This window comes from Arvicola amphibius, chromosome 1 (genome assembly GCF_903992535.2).
Source record: "Arvicola amphibius chromosome 1, mArvAmp1.2, whole genome shotgun sequence".
NCBI classification, from domain to species: domain Eukaryota; kingdom Metazoa; phylum Chordata; class Mammalia; order Rodentia; family Cricetidae; genus Arvicola; species Arvicola amphibius.
In genome coordinates, this window is record NC_052047.1 from 13,285,801 (window position 1) to 13,305,501 (window position 19,701).

A 19,701-nucleotide genomic window follows, 5' to 3' on the forward strand; every position below is an offset into this window, starting at 1 on the left:
ACTTTTATCAATTCCGTGGTTCAAAAAACCTCGGACGCTATGTATATACAAGAAAAGATTAACCATCAATTAATGTCAGGTATTTTATTGTTAAATAAGAGAGTTGATTTGGTGGAAAGAAATATGTTAAAAATGTTTGATATAGTTACCTTTGGTTGTGTAGATCGTACTAAGCATTTGTGTGTTACCCCCTATACTGCTACCCTTAATGAATCCCGAGCGATTTCTCAATATCTAAATGGCAATTGGACAAGGGAATTGGAACAATTGCAAGCAAATTTTAGTTTGAAGATTTTGGCTTTGAATCAAACCCAGGCGACTATGGTTTCGCTGGGGGAATTTACAGATTGGCTGGTAGATACCTTTTCATATATTAAGGAATGGGCAGGGGTTGGCGTGCTAGGATTAATATTAACTTCGGGAGTGATATTGGCGTTGTTTCTGATTCTAAGGCTGATTCGGGTAAGGAAACGGGAAAAGGTGGCCATTGCTCGTGCCCTCGCAGCCTTGGAGGCCGGTAACTCCCCCCAAGCTTGGATCAGCATCTTACAGGACTCCTGACCCTAATCCCTGCTTTTGCACCCGAAGGCCATTGAGCCATTGCACTCGGAAAGAGGGATCGATGAGGTTCCCCTGAATCTGGGGATGTGTTGTCCTGGACAGGAGGTTTTGCACCTAAGAGTGCACTGAGTAGATCCACTCAGGAGATCATGACCTTATGCATATGGGTAGTCCCGCTTATTTTTCCCATCCCTGAGAAAAACGGGACATGTCTACATTTTCAGGGTAAGGTCCTCTGACCTCAGCCTTGACTGTCTTTTAAATTTCATAAAATTAAAAGGGGGGAACTGTGGCGGCCGCACTTACATTCGCCATTACAAGATGGCGCCGAGGGCTAAAGTAAACAAGTATGTGGCGCGAACTTTTCGCGCCACATCTGCCTGGCAACAGGTTTCCACCAATCCTTTTCTGCCACGTCACCTAATCAGTAGACACGCCCCGTCCTCCTCTATATAAGCCGCCACCCAGCCCGGCTCGGGGGGGCCCCCTGCTTCCAGCTCTCCCTCAACCAAGCAGCGCTTCATTAAAGTGTGATCAGAGAAGAATCCTGTGTCGGTGGTGATCTTTCCCTGCTGGTCAGGGTTCGCTCGCCGCAACAGAAGGCAGAGGCAGGCAGACCTCTGAGAGTTTGAGGTCAGCCTGATCTACAGGGCAAGTTGCCCAACAGCCAGGACTATTACACAGACTCCCTGTGTCAGCACGCACGTGCGTACACGCACACACAGAAAATCCACAGCTTCTGCTTCTCAGGACTCAAGCAGCACAGACTGAAAACGATAGACTGCCATCCATCACTACATAATAATGCTTTTGTTGCTGCAGACTACATAAACTCTATGCGCAGGCAAATGTATGGGAATCCATGAGAGTCCAGATTAAAGGATACTGGCTCCATGATTATTAGATGAGAAACGCTATGGCCTGGTGACACAGTGGCCACTCTAAGACTGTACTAAGTGTACGTCACAGTGACCTGAGATGCTGCGGACCGTATGTCTTCCAATGACTGGTGTCAGTATAAGTAAATAAAACACTGTTGTCTCGTGTATGCTAACATTGAACACTACCTGGAAGCAATGCCCTGGTTAAAAAGGGTGGATATTGTTCAGGCAAAGTTTGGATAACCTCGAGCAGAGCACGACAAAGCAAGAGGGCTCTGATACACTTATCTGTTCCCAACAATGTACCCCAGAGTGAAACTCTCCAGGGAACATACAGAAGACAGACTTGTCCAGGGAGCAAGCATCACAGATCCCTTTTTGCTGTCATATCCCCAGGCTTCCATACATAATTACATACCTTCGGGACTAAGAAAAACTATTCACTTCACGTGGAGAGAAAGTACCGAGAGAAAAATACCAGAAGTGTAAAAATTCCAAGCCCTACATCCTCAGACACTGAAGCGCCCCTCCTGTATTTGGCACATAAAACAAAAGCTAAATTAAAGCTACACACAGGGAGAAGACTGTGTCTAAAATGCCAAGTGTAGCATCATGTCTATAACTAAATTACCAAAAACTAAAACGTACAACTGAAGTCAGAAAGCCAATGAAGTTTCATAAATGATAGAAGTTACAAATCCCTCACCTCCAGAGGAGAAAATACAGGGGGCGGGGGACCATATTGACACCTTAAGAGGATTAGAACGCACTAGAGTTCAGCTTTCCCCTGGGAGTGACAAGTGCAGGACCCAGCTCTCCCTAGGCTGTCTGGAGACTAAGCACCACTGACACCTTGTATTACTTTCATGTTGGTTCTTAACTGTAAGCACCCTTTGCTGCTTTAACCAGATACAGCCGTTGAGAATGGGCCATTCAGCCACTGAACTGGCAGCCGGCACATCACAGCGCACAGCTACCTTGTGCAAAGGGCTGTCAATCCATCAACCCCTTCTTCGGCTACCAAGTGGATGGTCACCATGATGCCCTGCTGCCTTGACGGCTTCACAGTAGCTCGGCTGTAAGAAGCCCTGAGACTCCGCCTGTTGAAGCCATGGGTTCTGCTTGCAGGGGCCTTGCCTCAGTCATGGCTGCTTCAGGGAACTGTGCCAAGCCTCAGTGAACTCCAGATGCCCCTGCCTACCCTGCAGCTATTCTCACTAAGGATGGGTGAGGGATACCACCCAAGTGGTCCAGAAAAATGCTTGTTTCGGTAATGTTCGGCACACGACTGATAAAAAAAGAAGCCGTGTACAGGCATGCCACACCCCCCTCCAGCCTCTGATTTAAAGATCCTCTGTCCACAGATTTGGACAAGCAGACTGTGGGTATATCTGTACAGATCTCCAGATTTGTCTTATTGGAGCATGGATTTGAGTTCTCTAGAGTAACAGAATTTACAGAATGGATCTCTCTATATACAGAGAAAGAGGATGTATTAGACTTACAGGTTGTGGTCTGGCTAACCCAATAATGGCTGGCTAACCAACATAAGACCCAAGAATCCAGTAGCTGTCCACAGGCTGGATGTCTCAGCTGGTGTTCAGTACGCTGGAATCCCAGTTGTAGGCTCTAATGCCAGTCAAGGAATGGACTTGCTAGCAATGGCAAGGCCAAACAGGCAAAGAGCAAAAGCTTCCTCCTTCCATGTCCTCTATACAGACTGCCAGCGGATGGTGTGGCCTGGAGTAGAGGTGGGTCTTCTCACCTCAAAAGATCCGAGATTAAAGGTGTCTTCCCACCTCAGAACTGGATTAGAAGTGGACCTCACCACTTCAAATGACTCAGTTAAGCAAAAGTCCCTCACAGGTGTGCCCAGCCTTTTTGGGTTTGAGTTAATTCCAGATGTAGTCAACTGACAAGCAAACCCGCATCACAGAGCACTGAGTGCTCCTGTCTGGGGAGCTGAGGGTCTTGATCCTGAGAACATTTGCTCTGCCCTTTCTCCTTCCCAAGCTCACATTAAGGATGTGTGGGCCAACTTGAAGGTGTCACACATTTAGGCTCTATTTTCTCTTCCTCAGTATTTTCTTTCTGCTCTCAGATTCAATAATCCCCATGATCTTGTCTTCACATATGTTGGTTCTTTTCCCTCCTGACAACTCAAAACTGCCACTGAAGACGTCCTGGGTGATATTCAGTTGGGTTTTCATGTGGTACTGGTGACTGATCCCGGGGCCTCAAGAATACGTTTTCCCACCAGCTGCTGAAGGTTTCAAATTTTCTAGGTCCCAAAACGTACAGTTTCTTTTTTATAATTTTTTATAATTTCCCACTTCTTTATCGCTGCCTTCATTTTGTTGTTCTTTGCACTGGCTTCCTTGCCTCTATAAGCTTCAGACAAGTGATCTGACATTTTTAGCTAATAGATCTGTTCTTTGGTTTCCCCTTTGGGATCTCAGTTCAACTTAATCAGTTCTTCAAAGGCCTTATCTCTATATGCAGTCACAGTTTGAGAACACCAGAAACTCAGGCTTCCACAAAAGGATTTGGGGGACATAAACCAGCTCATGATGTGAGTTGAATTAAAAAAAAATCATGAAAGGAAGGCAACAAAATAAATATCACTTAAGTGGATACTTTTCCAACCAAAATATGTAAACAACTGACATATATTTACAATGCCAATACCGTGATCCCCTGTATTCTCAGTTCCACTTCCACAGGTTCAAACAACCAGGCACTACAAGGTTGTTGAGAGATATTCTGAGAGACATCGCCCTCCCATACCTCTCGTTGGAGTATACTGTTATAGCTGTAACCTTTTAGCATACTTAGTTTATAAGTTAAACCTATTATAGGTATATATAATAGTATAGTCATGTACAAGGCTTGGTGTTACCTATGGTTCCAGGCATCCGCTGAAGGTTTTGAAGTAGATCCACCAAGATCAGAAGACTACTCTACTCTGACCCTATTTGACAACTGATCTTAGAAAGGTAGACTATACGTAAGTATGAAACCAAGATAAGCTAAAATGTAACTGTAATATAAAATGGAGGACTGGAACAATAGCTCAGTCAGTAAAGTGCTTGCCACTTAAGCATGAGAACCCGAGTTCAATCCCCAGAACCCATCCACGTAAGACAGCATAGCTGGCTGATATCCACCAGATAAGACAGCCCACGGCGTGGCTGGCCGATATCCACCAGATAAGACAGCCCACTGCGAGGCTGACTGATATCTACCAGATAAGATAGCCCACGGCATGGCTGGCTGATATTCACCATGTAAGACAGCCCATGAAATAGCTGGTTGATATCTACCAGGTAAGACAGCCCACAGTATGGCTGGCCGATATCCACCAGATAAGATAGCCCACGGTGTGGCTGGCCGGTATCCACCAGATAAGATAGCCCACGGTGTGGCTGGCCGGTATCCACTAGGTAAGACAGCCCACAACATGGATGCCCAACTGTATGTGAAGAGAAGGAACAGAGAAGGAGAGAATGGGGTGAGGTGGGGGACTGGGAATTGGGTGAGGGTACTTTGTGCTTCTAATCCCCCATACTGGTGAGATGGAAACAGGTAAATCTCAGCCAGAGTAGCCTACTGGCAAGTTCCAGGAGAGTAAGAACCTTTGTTTAAAAAAAAAAAGGCCAAGCTGGACAGCACCTGAGGAACAACAGTTAAGGGTGACCTCTGGCTTCTAGATGCCTGTACACCTATACACACATGACTACGCAAGCTCGTGCACACACATGCGTGGTACAACTGGAAATCTCATATGCCAATTTTTGCATAATAAATACAAATAATAGAAGGCCGAGGAACAAATACATGTACATTTCAGTTAGTGTTATTATGAAATTAACCTCTTTCTGGCAAGCAATCAAATGTTACAGAAATATTGAATATTCTTACCATTTTTCTTTTTAATTTCAAAAAAGGAAAGGCTAAACATTTCTGTTAGGAAACATGGTTTCATCATGTTGTCCGTGCTGGCGCTGAACGCTGGGGTTCATGCAATCATCCTGTCTCAGTCTCCTCGGTACCTCAGACTACAGGGGCGCACCGCCTCACACAGAACCAGAAAACAAAATACTTAGAGCACTATTGTGTTACTGATGCTAGGGACAACCCAAATGTCCAGCACTGAGAACAGTCTAGACATATAAAGAACTATTTAAAAAAAAATACGTCATCCACATAGAGGCAAAGGAAACATTTATATAAAGTAAAATTAATGGGTAAAAATGTGACAAAATCAGTAACAGATATACAAAAACAGGTAGGGTGTGTGTGCTCATGTGTGTTCATGTACTTGTGTTTATATGTGCGTGTGTGTGCTTGTGTTTATGTGTGCATGCGCTTGTGTGTATGCTCGTGTGTGCGTGCACTCGTGTGTGTGCTTGTGTGTGCATGTTCCTGTGTGTGTGTGTTCGTGCATTTCATAAACCTCCACGATGTGCTTTCTTGACTAGAATCCTTCTTTTCACCCTCACAGACTCCAAGCCCCTTTGCCCTTCAGCGGCTGGCTCCATTTTTCGACCCAATCCTCACAATTTCTTTTCCACCGTCTTCTACCCTTGCACAGCCCTCGCTGCTTCTGAATGCCTTCTCGTGCCTCTTTACTTTCTTGAAGTTAGGAATTTCAGTCTTCCCCTCTGAATATAGTCCAACGGTTGCCTGAAGCATCTCACAATAGATGGAGATTCTCTGCACCCAGTAATTGTGTACTGTCCTTTTATGTTAACATTTTGGCCCTACAGCCATTATTTGTTTAATGTTGATTTGTCTCCACGTAAATTATAAGCTCATTGAGGGCAGAAAAATTTGTGTCCTTAGAATCTAAAATCATAATAAAAGTTTGATGAACAGCCGGGCGGTGGTGGCGCACGCCTTTAATCCCAGCACTCGGGAGGCAGAGGCAGGCGGATCTGAGTTCGAGGCCAGCCTGGTCTACAAGAGCTAGTTCCAGAAAACTACAGGGAAACCCTGTCTCAAAAAAAAAAAAAAAAAAAAAAAAAAAAAAAAAAAAAAAAACCAAAAAAAAGGTTTGATGAACAAACTGGAGTGAATGGAACAGAAGGTAAATAAGGCGCTTGTGAACGTGGGATCTTCTAGCATGGACACGCACACACCTGTGATCCCAGGACTCAGAAGGTTAGTCTCAGGAGGTCAAGCTCATCCTCAGTTACATGAAAAAATTAGGTTAGGGGCTGGAGAGATGGCTCAGTGGTTAAGAGCATTGCCTGCTCTTCCAAAGGTCCTGAGTTCAATTCCCAGCAACCACATGGTGGCTCACAGCCATCTGTAATGGGGTCTGGTGCCCTCTTCTGGCCTGCAGGCATACACACAGACAGAATATTGTATACATAATAAATAAATTAATTAATTAAAAAAATTAGGTCAGGCTGGCTACATGAAACTTTGTCTCAAAAAAAAAAAGTAAATTAATAAAAAGGATTTTCCCCTTAGAGGATTTTGTTTAAGATTTACATAGTTTTATATGTATGGGTGTTTTGTGTGCAGGTACGTCTGTGCGCCACATGCATGCCATGCTGTGGAGACCAGAAGGGGTGACAGGTCCTCTGGAACTGGAGTTACTGCCATGTGGGTGCCGGGAACTGAACCTGTGCCTTCAGCCAGAGCAGCAGGCCCTCAAAACTTCTGCGTCCCGGCCTTTGGAGAGCTATTTTCTAAATTCTAAAGTAAATCACTTACAATAAGTGTGAGTATTTAAAACAGAAAAACGTGTCCTCTGTTTCAGGATGATTTCCTTCAGTCTTGGAAGCAGGGCTTTTGCAGGTGTTGTCTATGCATGTCCTCAGATTGCAGGCCAGCTTGCCAAAAGTCACAGGACAAGCCAACCCCGGCTTACGTCTGACCTTGAAAAGCTGTCCAGAAGTTCTCTCTCAGAACTATTTGGTTACAAATCTAACCAGCCGTGGAGCTTTTATTAGATATAAACCGCGAAGCCAAGATAATAAGATTAATGAAGAAAGAATTTGCTCCGTCGTTAAGGGCCTGAAATACACAAAAGTACGATTTGCTGGCAAAAAAGTTTTTTCAGTTTTTTGTTTGTTTGTTTTTGTTGGTTAAAGGAAGGACTCCCTGACTGAGGGGAAAGAATTCAGAACACTAACTCATAGCTTGAGACTTTCGAGAAATACACTGTTTTAAAGTTAGGATTCTTGAATAGTAGCAGAAACCGGTGAAAAGGGGGGCATAGTGAGAAATTCAAACAAGCATAATAGGAGTTTCAATTTGAGAGAAACTTCCCTTCTGACAAGCAAAGGGAAGCACCCTGTCTCTACTACGACAGCCCACTGTTAACCTATTTAGACGGATTTCTACAATTCCATTAGAGAGCACGTGGAAGGGGAGGCTGATGACACACACAGACCCACCAAGCCTGCTGTGCCTGGCTCTTGCAGATTACATCACCAATGATTTCCTCAGGGACACTGACTTGGGAAAAATGAAGACTATTTTGTTGTTGCTGTTCAAGGGGGAATTAGGAACTGTCTGTTGATTCCAACAGTCCCTATAATCCTTGGCTTTCTTCCCAGGCCTGTGAGAAACTCCAGCAACATCCTGTCTGTCTTAGCAAGTTTCTTTTTCTCCTAAAAAGCCTTCTATCCATAAACGCAGTCTCTGGGGACTCCCTCTTCTTTTTCTCTAGTCTGCACCGCACTTCCTCTGGAAGCGTCCTGAATTTGTCAAAAATGGAGTCTGGAAAGCAAATGTCTTAAGAGCCTGAACTCAACTGTCTATCTTAAACCTTCATGCCTAAGCACCCAGACTAATCCGAGAAGCCTTACCATGGTAGGATATTCCCGCTGCTCAGGAGGCCTCCTTAGCTGTTAGAGAGGAAGAAACCCTTGCAAGGCAGCAGGGAGCCCAGGCTGTGGAGCTCGCTGCCTCTGGGGATCAGAGCATCTGGGGCTCTGAGGTTTTGTGGCTCCGGACATCCTGGGTTAATGGTCTCGGGAGCTCCGGCCGACCTCAACACCAGCTCCCGCCCAACGGACCTTCCTCAGGGTCACCCAGTCCTGTTCCCCAGCCCTGTGACCTCCATGCCATGAGAAAGGCTTCTGGAACCATTGCTCCCTCCCACCCTCATCAAGGCTCCTGAGAAAGCCACCTAGGGAGCTCCCGGAAAGACTAGCACCTGGTTGAGCCTCCGCTGGGCTTCCTCGGGACAAATGGCCTTCTCAGGCCAGGAGGCTGAGGGACAGTGGGGACAGAGAGGAGAGCCTCCGGCACACATTACCTTTCCTCCCTAAAGTGCTTCTTCTCTTCAGTAGATGAACAAGTGCAGGCAGCCTCAGCAACTACACGCGTAGAGCAAGCGTTGGGCGCTCTGGGTGAAAGTTCTGGAAGCAAACTGGCTGGGCATGCGCACTCTGCAAAGTCCCACTAGAAGAGGTCACAGAATCTGTGGCTCAAGATCTCAATCCTCGGCTGATGCCAGATCTGCCCAGCTGGGCTCTGGTCCCTATTTGTCACTTGTGAACATTTATACTGAGTATTTACTAGTATATACTAGGCTTCAAGAACATTCTTCCAGGATAGGTGCTGGGTTATGGCCATACTCAAACATGGATCTTTACAAACCCTCCTCCTAATAGGAGAGATCAGAGTATCCCAGATAGTCTAACATTGCTTACTCTGCCTGCTCGGTGAAGACAAGCCATGAGGTGCCATGAGGATTTAGCGCTTGTGGAGCTAAGTGACGGCTTCCCAAAGTCGGGATGCTGAATAAGGTAAAAGTATCACATTACAGACATGAGAAAGACATGAGCGATGTTTTTTTCAAAGTCAGGACAAGAAAAAAAGATGCAATTAGAGTCTGGAAAAATAGCTCATACTGAGCCTTCTTCCTCTTTCTTCTAGGAAGTCTACATCAGCTCTGCTAGAAAAAATAGTCACGTCTATAGTCACGGCTTCGCGGTGCTTGCGTTTGGGAGAATGTTCCTTCTATACACACTTTGGCAATTGCATGCAGGCATATACTGGATTTCAGGCGTTTTTCACCACCCATTGCCCTCTCTCGTCCCTCATTCCTATTGAAACCATTCTTCCCAGAAATGCCCTTCTTACTTTGAACTCTTGTTTCTCTTTGACTCATAAACCTTAATTAAGGGTGGGGCCTCCCGAGCCTTTCCTCTAGGCATGACGAAACAGTTACTATCATGCTCCACATGTCCTGAGCAGGTAAACACAGCCGCTCTGAGTTTATGCACACAATGGGGTATCCAGGCTGGAAAACAATCTCTCAGCACTCCTCCCCAACTCTGGCTCTTACATTCTTTCTGGCACCTCCTCTGGGATATTCCCTGAACCTGGAGGCAGAGGTGACATGGATGTCCTGTTTAAGATCAGAGCACTCTATAGTTACTAATTCTCCACCCTCTGACTGGTTGCAAATCTCTGATGCTACCCACTGGCAGCATATTCTTGCTATTAATCTTTAACAACCGCTTGTGAAACTGACCGCTCTTTTCTTGGACGAGAGTTCCAAGGCTGGCAGAGGCTATCAATACTCGACAATCATCAAGTAGTAAAACTGGTACCTGAACCCAGGTCCACCCTAGCCACCGTCACAGCCATTGCCAGGAGTAAACATAACCAATGGATACACTTGTCAAAAGTCACTGCAAGTTTTATTTTTCAAAACGATTTCTGTATTATTTGTATTACTAATCCACGTAGAAACAAGTGAAAATTGTACATCATGTAACATAAAATGGAGCTGTAAGTAATCCTCTTATTCTAAAACATGCATTCCTTAGGGAGGGGGAAGTATAACTGCTCCGAGGATGACCATCAGTCTGGGAAGCCTAAAAACCTCTTAGACATTATCAGTCAGTGCACAGGATGCGGATCTACAATCCCAATACTCAGAAGGCTGAGGCAGGAGAATGGCAAGTTCAAAGTCAGCCTGGGGGGAGGGGTACAGAATGAGTCCCTGATCTTATCGCAAAACAAAACAAAAAAATCTGCATTACAATGATTAGTGTTCAACCAAAGTTCAACCTCACCTTATAAAATTCATTTTAGTATAGTGTGTGTATATATATATTATAGTTAGAAATATATATTTATATATACGCACATACATATAAACATATATGTATTTTATCTCTCTTTAGGGAGAAATTTACTTTTGATTTTGGTTCACTTATTTTACAAATTTTTTAATTAAGTTACATATGCTTTTCTATAGAGGAGCAGAGTACATAGTGGGAAAAGTTGGTAAATATTGTTTACATAACTTTTATTTTGATTTGAGGAATATGTTTTGCTTTTATCTTAACAAGACTGGGGTATGCCTGGGGTTGCTGCCTGCAATTCAGCCAAACCAGCAGATCTAGGGAGAGGGTGGGAAAGAGAGAAAGGAGCAACAGGTGGAAGAGAGGGAGGAGAAGAAAGGTAACTTACATGCTACTGTTCATTTTATCCAATGGTGTTCTAGGTTGAGTTGAAAAGAAAGCTGCATGCGCTAGTTCACTGAAAGCTGGCCTAGTGTCTCTAGGGGAGATAGAAAGATTGAAAGTCTAGATGCAGTTGATGTGGAGACAAAGTCTATAAGTGTGTGTGCTCAACTACACAACAGTAGCATCTCTTAGCTACCATCTTTCCCTGTTAACAAGTGTACCCAACGATCATGTGAAGTAAAGGCAAAAATTTCTAATACTTTTTGCCAGTACTATCTTAACTATGGCGTGAAGTAGAGAAGAAGATGCTGACACCTGTTGCCAGTCTTATCCAGCATTTGGTCAGATTTTACAGTGCTTTTATTAGATTCTAATTAACACCCTTATCTGGATGGGAAGCATCAAAGGACTATATATAGCACCGGCAGTTTATGCACTTTTGATTTTATTTGTTCCTGTTTTGAAAGGGTAATTTTTGGCTTTGTCCTGCTTTTTTTTTCCCCCTTTCCTCCAGCTCTCATCCTGTCCCGGAAAATAATATTCTCTGAGGACACGTGATGCTATGTCTCTCATCATCACACTCTGGTTGAAGTTTCAACAGCTACAAGAATCTTGTAGCCAGGATGTTTTGATAGCTACTTTCTTTTTTAAATTATTTGCTGTTGAATGCTGTTTAATAGATGTATCTCCCTTTGAACCCCTTGGGAAATATTCATTATTGCATGTTCTCATGCCATAGTCACGCTATCAGTATTACAGGCATTTGGGGAAACATTTGGAAAAGGTAGCAAGGAATGAAACAGCTGTGGCTTATGCAACTCATTTAACAATTAAAATATGGCAAAAATTGTAGCAACAATGAGACAAAATGAATTTGCCACAAGGAGAAAACAATCTAGTCCCTCAACAAATTAAGATGCTTTAAGTTATGTGGAAAATATGAGAAAAGATTAATGTAGCTACATAGTGCACAGATCTATGTACGCTACAAATATGAAAGAGTCACTTCCCTGGACGTTCATATCTCTCACGTGAGAAGCACGCCTCCAGCCTTCATCGTGTGGCAATCCATTCTGCATCCAGGTAGCAACTTTGGCTGTGCTAAAAGCGGGCACTAGCGGTTTCACATCCCTTCCTATAAACCTACCCATTTATGTGAAGTGGAAGCAAAACGTGCAGAAATTCCCTGGGATCTGAGAGTAGGGGTTTCCCCAGGACAATCGAGTTTGTGGTTAATTTAGTTCTAGGTCAGCTGAGGAGACCAGCCAATCAGAGACGAGAAGGGAAAGGGATTTCCTAAATAAATATGATTCCCAAGAACAGGTTCTCCAAAGACATTCTCCGACTTGAACCTGACACAGCAGCTCCATAGAACTGTGCTCTGCCATGAGGTCAATTGCTCTGTTTCTCTTGGGTGTCATCTTCCTGGACCAGTGTGGGGTTCAAGGTGAGGAGCTTTACATTGTATCAAGTTAGTAAATTCTGATATATCCATTGCTATAAAAAGACTTCTTGGTTGAAGAGATAAAGTTGAATGTTTTGCATGCAATAAAAAGTAATATTGCTCACTCATCAAAGCATTTGGATGCTGTGACCAACTATCCAAAGGTCATAATTTGCACCTGCCAAGTCAAACACGCCTTCTTGGTGTAGGTATTGTGAGTTTCCAATGAGGGTTCAAACCATATCTGGATAACAAGAAACCCCATTTTCAGATGTAAAGGCATTTCTGAGTATTTTGTTTCCATTTCACGTGAGTCTGACATTTGTCATGAGAGATATGACATTTGTAGCACTGGCAACTGGTGGTGAGCCAGGAGATCCTTTTCTAAATTGTCTCCGGCAGCAGCTTCATCTGATCCTGTGCACTGATAAACATCTGCGGTTAACCAACAGAGAACTCAGAAACCAGAGAGGCTGCCTCTGGCCTTTTTACTCGGGACTTAGTTTACGGTGGACAAATACCCTTCCTAGAATGTGTTTTCTGCATCTTCAAAGTCGAAGTTTTGGAGTTAATGCTATGCAAATAGATGATGCAAATAGTCTATGGAAGGTTTAAGGGACCAAGACAGAATATTTTAAAAGACTTTTCAGAGCAGTGGGATGAGAAAGGATAAGGATTGAAGTGATAATTGGTTATTGCAAGCAGAGCTTTCTGTCCATTCCTACGTCAACTCCATGCCCCTGAGGTCAGGTAATAAACGGGTTGAGGAATCCGTCCTCACAGTACAGAGTGTATGTGTGTGCCTAACTTCAGTGGGGATTTAACTAAGTACTGGGGAAGTTTTCTGTTCTTCCTAGGTTGTAGAGTAAGGTAGTGGACTCAGAGTGACCTAAACTGAAATTCTTCCCCTGCTTCCTTTTGCTAAATGACTTTGTCCTTAACCCTGGCTTCCTCGTTTACAGAATGGAAATAATGCCTGCCTGGAAACTCTGTCACACGCTCAGGGACAGCAATAATTCTCATCATCATTCTCATCAACCATGCCCAGTGAGACCTTGACCTAAGCATGTATGTTTTCTTTCCTATAGGAGCCCTAGTCATAAGGAATCAGCGTTGCTCCTGTATCAGGACCAGGAAAGGCATGATCCCCTCCTACAGGTCCTTAAGAGATCTCAAACAATTTGCCCCAAGCCCTCAGTGCAACAAAACTGAAATCATGTAAGTAAAAACTTCCAACACATGCATCCCACATGGAACTTAGTGGCAGTCTCACCCTCAAGACAACTTGCTTACACAGGCAGTTGGCTCTCTATAAATCTGTCAGCTCATTTTTTTTTCTCCCATGAAATAAAAAGTTTCTGATGAGACTGAAAGTGAAGGATGACATACCATCTAAATAAGACCAGCTGACCTTTTCAAGGCTATTGAGGATTCTAATTCAGAAAACATATGTTTGAATAATGTCAACAATTAGCTCTTATGAATATCATCAAACTACATTGAGTGGAATTCTCCATGAATAAAAACACAATTTTTAAAAGATCAAAGGATATACTGAGTTGTTTTTAAAAAAAAAAAAAAAACTGGGCCCTAGAATCTTAAATGTTTAAGGCAGATTACTGAAAAGAAGATAATAATCAGAGTTCTGCTCTCCCAACCTCAGCATGTCGTATTTCAAAGCACCTTCAGGTCTTTCACATGTGTGTTCCTATTTATATGCAATGTATACATAGGTACATGCATATAAAAGTAAAGTCAATTAAGTTATACACTATACCCAGTAGTTCCCTCTTATCTTTTAATTCAAGTTCCTAGATTTCAGTCTCCTGAAGTCAACTATGTGCCGCAATATTGAATGGAATATTCTAGAAACAAATGGTTCATAAGTTTTCAGTAATTTCATTATGGTCCATTGTCGTAGTTATTTTATTTTGATATTATTTATTGTTGTTACTATCTTACTTTTAATTTACCCATTAGACTTTATCATAAGTACATAGGCATCACCTGAGAGTGTAGGAACCTGGACATCTTTCTTCCCTACGGGTAAGGAGAAATTCCCAGTTGTAATTTGCTTTTTCCTTAGCACAGCAACAATGGACAGTTTCTCAATCAGTTAATTTTCTCTAATAATGCCATACTTGTCAGGTTATTTGGGGATGGGAGCCTAGGGATTGAACCCAGGACTTTGCATAGTCTTTGCATATACTCTCCACCAGACACTACTCCCGAGTTCTAAGAATAACTTTTAAAATGTTTGAGGGGTCACTGGAGAGAGGGCTGAGAGGTTAATCACACTTTTTGCTCTTTGTCTTTTGTTTGTTTGGTTGGGTTTTTTTGAGACAGAGTTTCTCTGTGTAGACCTGGCTGTCCTGGAACTCACTCTGTAGACCAGACTGACCTCGAACTCAGGGATCTGCCTACCTCTGCCTCCCTGCTAGGGTTAAAGGTGTGCGCCACTACCACCTTGCTGCGCTTGTTGCTCTTGCAGAGGACCCAAGTTCAGTTTATATTACCCACGTTAGACAAGTCCCAAGCATCTGTAACTCCATCCCCAGGAGATCCTACACCACCTTCTGGATGCAGTGGGCACCTGCATACAAGTACACATATGGACACAGAAACACATGTAAATCAAAAGTACAATAAATTTTAATGCATTAATCTGTGTGTTCAAATGTACATGCATGTGGAGGTCAGGACAACTTAGTAGAGTCAGTTCTTTCCTGTCTCCTCATATGGGGTTCTGTGGGGGCTGAACTCAGTTCTCTAGGCCTGGGAGGCAAGAATGCTTATCTGCTGAGCCAACCCACTGACCCTAACAATGACTTTTAATGGCTAAATTGTTTTACATCATATCAATATGCCATAATTTGTATAGGCAATTCCCATTGCTAGGAATGTAGGTTGTGTCAAAATTTTCTCTATTGTTACACTACTGCTATGGTAGAATCTTTAATTCTTCTAATAATACTTTTCTAGAAATTAGAATTTTTTTTTTGAGACCGTCTTCTCATGTAGCCAAGGATGGCCTCGACCTCGTGATCCTCTTACGTCAGCTACCCGAGTGCTGGGATTCCAGGCATACTCCACCATTCCAGCCTCTTGGATTTGATGTGAAAGTTATGTATATGTAAGACTTTTGACCCTAAATCAAGGGAGTCTGTATGGAAAAGCTATTCTTATTCTCAAGTTGTCTAGAAAAAATAATTAAAGTAAAATTTCTCCTGAAAGATCTGCTAAAATTTCTGAAATCCACCTGATAATCTTAGGAAAACATCTTACTGTATTTTAAGTGGTTTCTTTGGAAAACTCAGTAAAATCCATGTTTTCCCCCCACTATTTCTACTAAGAATTGTTCAATTATTTGGGGAGAAAGCTCACTGGTGTTTCTTCGGCAGTGCTACCCTGAAGACCGGAACTCAAACCTGTCTGAACCCAGATTCAGTGAATGTGAAGAAGCTGATGCAAGATTGGGAGAAACAGGTTGGTGACAGGAAGAAAAGATTTCTCTCTTTCAGAGTCACCCTGGAAGGGAGCATAGGGCATAGCCATTAAGGATACATTTTCCATCTGTTTGAATTGTATCAAATAGGAATACACTAAAGATTCAAAAGTAACAAGCTACAACCCCACCCTTTGATAGCAACTCATCATTAACAATATAGGAAAGTCATTGACTTCGTGGGAAATGTATAGAATTGTGTTTACACAAGAATTTTGAAACTAATGAAGGAAAGGATAATTGGCTTGGCCAGAGGCAGAATGGAAAGTATTAAGGTAGATATCTTTGTGTCGAGTGACCTCAGTTTTGGATCTTGATAGAGAAGGTGTTTACCAGGAAGTTAATTAAGTACAGTGTGGGCGTCAGTGGCTTCATGAGGAAGCTGGCTGCGTTCATTCGTTCATTCGGTGAGTCCGAAGTAAGTAGCTGGAATTTAAGTCTAGAGAACAAAGGGACTGGGATGGGAAAGAAGCCAGGACAGAGCGGGAAGAACCCTGTGTGAAGCGTTAAGGAGCTGAGTCTGAGAAGGGCCATGGAGTATGCAGTGGGGAGTTTGAGCCCCTGAGTCTGACTCTTGGGTCTGCCACAGACCCACTGTGAAGCCCTAGCCAACACTCTCCCACAGCCTCATCCACATTCAGTGGTGCCCAACTGACCTAATCCTGCAGCCCTTTAATACAGTTCCTCGTGTTGCGGTGACTCCCAACCATAAAATTATTTCGTTGCTACCTCATAATTTCTGATAAGCGGAATATCTGATATGCAACCCCAGAGGGGTCTCAACCCACGGGTTGAGAATCCCTGACTCATAGGAGTATCCGCTCCCAGAGGTGTGTTTGGCACCAGGTGATGGAGGAGGAGGAGATAAGACAGCAAGATGCCAGGAAAACAGACAAACACATGCAAAGAGAGAGCTGGATTTGCTTCTTTAATATGGGAAAAAACGGGTGGTAATGAGCAGTGAACTTAACATGGTGCTAAGGATAAGGAACAAGTTGTGGTTGGGAGGAGTTCGACCATCAGGAGAGAAAATTACGTGTGAAAGCATTGTCCTTTTTTTTTTTTTTTCTCACTTTTTGCAGATCAGCCAAAAGAAAAAGCAAAAGAGGGGGAAAAAAAACATCAAAGTTCAAGAAAACCGGAAAAGCTAAAAAACCCAAGGTCCTCGCTCAAGACTCCGTGAGATACAACTTTCCCAGCTAGCGCTCTGCGTTGTAAATGGCCTTCTAGATCATACTAAAAATGCCTTCGGTGGGGAGCGGGCTTTAATACGTAAGCTCATTAACTTGGCTAGAAAATACAATGCATGATTTTGAAAGTAGAACTAACGCTAGAAAGTTAATTGTAAAATCCAAATAGTAAAGATTGCTAGAGGCAAAAACTGTCTTTGTTACACGCAGCCAACAAAATTCCATCAAGCTCTTGAACACAGTCTTGATAATCTCAAATCTGGGCAAGTATCCATGCGTGCTTATCCCATGCCCAACAGCTGTCTCTGGGCTTCTAGACTGCAGCATCCGGAGGGTTCTGAGGTCGTCACCAAGCCTAAGTCTGTCTGTATGCTGGTGAGCAAGACCTCGCTAATCTGGCCATCAGCAGCTGCACTTGGGTTAGCCTACAGGCCTGGCACATAGTCTGTCGCAGAGATCTGTGCTAATGTTTTTTGAGTTCCACAGTAGAGATCACCAGACTTGGCTTTCAGAGCCTTCCATGTACCTTTTGAGACCATGTGATCTCATCATTGACTTGATCCCATCTTCAAGGCTCATTTCAAGTTTTGCTTCTTAAATAAAACCCTCTTAGATGGCTGCGGGGTAGCTTAGTGGTAGAGCACTTGCCTTGCACGGACAAGGCCTGGAGCTGATCACTAACAGTGCAGATTTTCTGGCTACTCAAATTCTCTTCAGTTTTATTTCACTTGCTGCTCGGTGTCTCATGAATAAACTTCATTGTTATCTAATTACTTTTTGTGTGTTTGTTTTCTCTTTCCAATGTGATTGTCTTTTGAGGGCAGGAGCCATAGGTTATTCTCCTAAAACTTCCATGGTGCCTAAAACTTGGTTTTGAATGATTTCCCGTGTGTGCTAGAGGTAGAAAGGCCTTTAGACACCAGGCATTGGCCAATCCAGGCCACTCCACATTGCACAACTCTAACCCTTGGTCTCCTTGTTTGTTTGTTTCTGTTAGACAGTTTCTCATCTGTTTATCCTAGAACTCACTATGTAGACCAGGCTGGCCTTAAACTCACATAGGTCTGCCTTCTAAACACTGGGATTAAAGGTGTATGCTGCTGTACCTCCTTTTCATTCTTCCTTTCCTTCCTTTCTCTTCCTCTGCCTAGCTTTCTCATTATCTTCAGGCTTCTTCAAGTACACAAGGCTGGGTAAAAGCATAGCCTTACCTGTGACAGGATGCTAAAGTCTAACAAATAGGAACCACATGTTAAGACAGACATTGTGGATATCCCCAGACTGTTCACAAAACATACAGGACGTCTCGAAGCACAAAAGCTCATAACAAAGAGAGGCTTTACTGATTGGCAAGTTGCCAGACCTTTCCCCAGTGGAAAATTCCTCTGAAATCATTGCTAATTGGTTCCAGCTTCTACGAGTCGACAGCTGTCAACTCCTTTAATAAGCTCATTTTAGGCAAGTATGAGCTTCATTATTACCTTCCCTCATTTCAGAATTCCCAGAGTATTATCAGATCGATTGCCGCATCAGAAAAGGAGTGGGTTGGAGAGGTGGTCTGCCCTTGTAGAGGACCAGAGCTCCATTCCCAGCAAACCCACTGGGGGACTCACAACCCCCTGCAACTCCAGCTCCAGGGGATCCAAGTTTTTCTTCTGGCCTTTGTAAGCGTTGCACAGATATGTGCACAAGTCCACACGCAGACGTGACACACAGACATAATTTAAAATAAAAATGAAATCTTTGCAGAAATATTTTTAAAAGAAGCAAGAGCTACAGGAAATAGTAAATTCTGTTGGCAGAGGCACGGCTGGGGCCGAGCTAGCCTCTGCGGGGGCAGACACGGGGGTGCGGGTTGGAAACTGCCTTAGAGAGGAGGTCCAGTGAGCTAAGCAGAAGAGAATGTCTCTGGCTGGAAATTCAGCCTCCATTAGGGTACTTCCCCAAATACTCTCATTCCTCGTGCTACAGGTGGTTTTGAGTGTTGTTCCCAGCCAAACACCATTACATAGTCATGCAGTCGTTCAGCTCCCTCCAAGTAACTTATTCTGAGGGTGGGGGAAGCTAAAATGTTTTTTAACTATCTAGCCCGTGGCCCTTGCTGTGACAGGTGGGTAGTGTACATACCAACTAGCCAAAGACTGTGTGTTTTCAACTCAGTAACTCTGGTGGATATATAGCGTATGCCTACAGCATGGGTTTGTAGATATAACTCTAATTTTTAATCCAAAACAATATGGCACATATGCCTTTGAAGCTATTTTGTGAAAGGACTGGTGGATATCAAAGGTCACTAATACCAAAATAAACTTTTTTTTTAATGTCTGTAAACTGCCCTTTCACTGCTATGGGCTTCTGAATAATTCCTACATATCCTTTATCCATTTGCTTTTTGGCTTTCATCTCATGCTTAATGGGGGAAACTCTGTTAACCAGTCACAGTTAATTGGGGCATGGTGACCTGGACCCCAGGAAGAAAAAACTAGGAGATCCAGGTGTGCACTCTCTCCGCACCATTGGCCCGCTGGATGATGTAGGTCGGACCTCCCACTCTTATGGTGAGTTTCCCCTACTTTATTTAAAGTATAACTGTTATTCTTGAGCTAGCCTGGTGATTTATCGTACCGACCTAATTCCCAACAAGCTAGTAGTGCTGTCAGTTGAGATCTAGACACGA

The 19,701-nt window shown here is 43.5% G+C and overlaps 2 protein-coding genes across 16 annotated transcripts in view; one reads left to right on the top strand and one right to left on the bottom strand.

The window, feature by feature from the left end:
* Positions 1–8,850, bottom strand: part of Art3 (ADP-ribosyltransferase 3 (inactive)) — a 102,945-nt gene extending 94,095 nt beyond the window's left edge. For 7 of the 15 annotated variants that reach the window (XR_005284762.1, XR_005284763.1, XM_038324014.2 and 4 more), the window contains exon 1: positions 8,267–8,388. Coding sequence is in view for 10 of the 15 variants with exons in the window: in XM_038324014.2 (XP_038179942.1) it covers positions 8,267–8,269 (3 nt within the window). In the remaining 5 variants the exon portion in view is untranslated. Of the gene's footprint in view, positions 1–8,266; positions 8,404–8,718 lie in introns of those variants that run through there. The other 8 variants (XM_038324008.2, XM_038323928.2, XM_038323918.2 and 5 more) reach the window with 5 other exon arrangements.
* A 3,333-nt stretch (positions 8,851–12,183) lies between these two features.
* Positions 12,184–17,797, top strand: Cxcl9 (C-X-C motif chemokine ligand 9). Its single transcript, XM_038334129.1, has 4 exons — positions 12,184–12,332; positions 13,418–13,547; positions 15,731–15,815; positions 16,917–17,797. The coding sequence occupies exons 1-4, from the start codon at positions 12,272–12,274 to the stop codon at positions 16,983–16,985; spliced, it is 345 nt and encodes a 114-aa protein (XP_038190057.1). The 5' UTR covers positions 12,184–12,271; the 3' UTR covers positions 16,986–17,797.
* Positions 17,798–19,701: the final 1,904 nt, after the last annotated feature.

Excerpts from the sequence above, each read along its gene's own strand:
- Cxcl9 (XM_038334129.1), top strand. The coding sequence starts at position 12,272 with ATGAGGTCAATTGCTCTGTTTCTCTTGGGTGTCATCTTCCTGGACCAG. Across the intron at positions 13,548-15,730 it reads TGCAACAAAACTGAAATCAT|TGCTACCCTGAAGACCGGAA; the intron begins GTAAGTAAAAAC and ends TTTCTTCGGCAG. Across the intron at positions 15,816-16,916 it reads TGCAAGATTGGGAGAAACAG|ATCAGCCAAAAGAAAAAGCA; the intron begins GTTGGTGACAGG and ends CACTTTTTGCAG.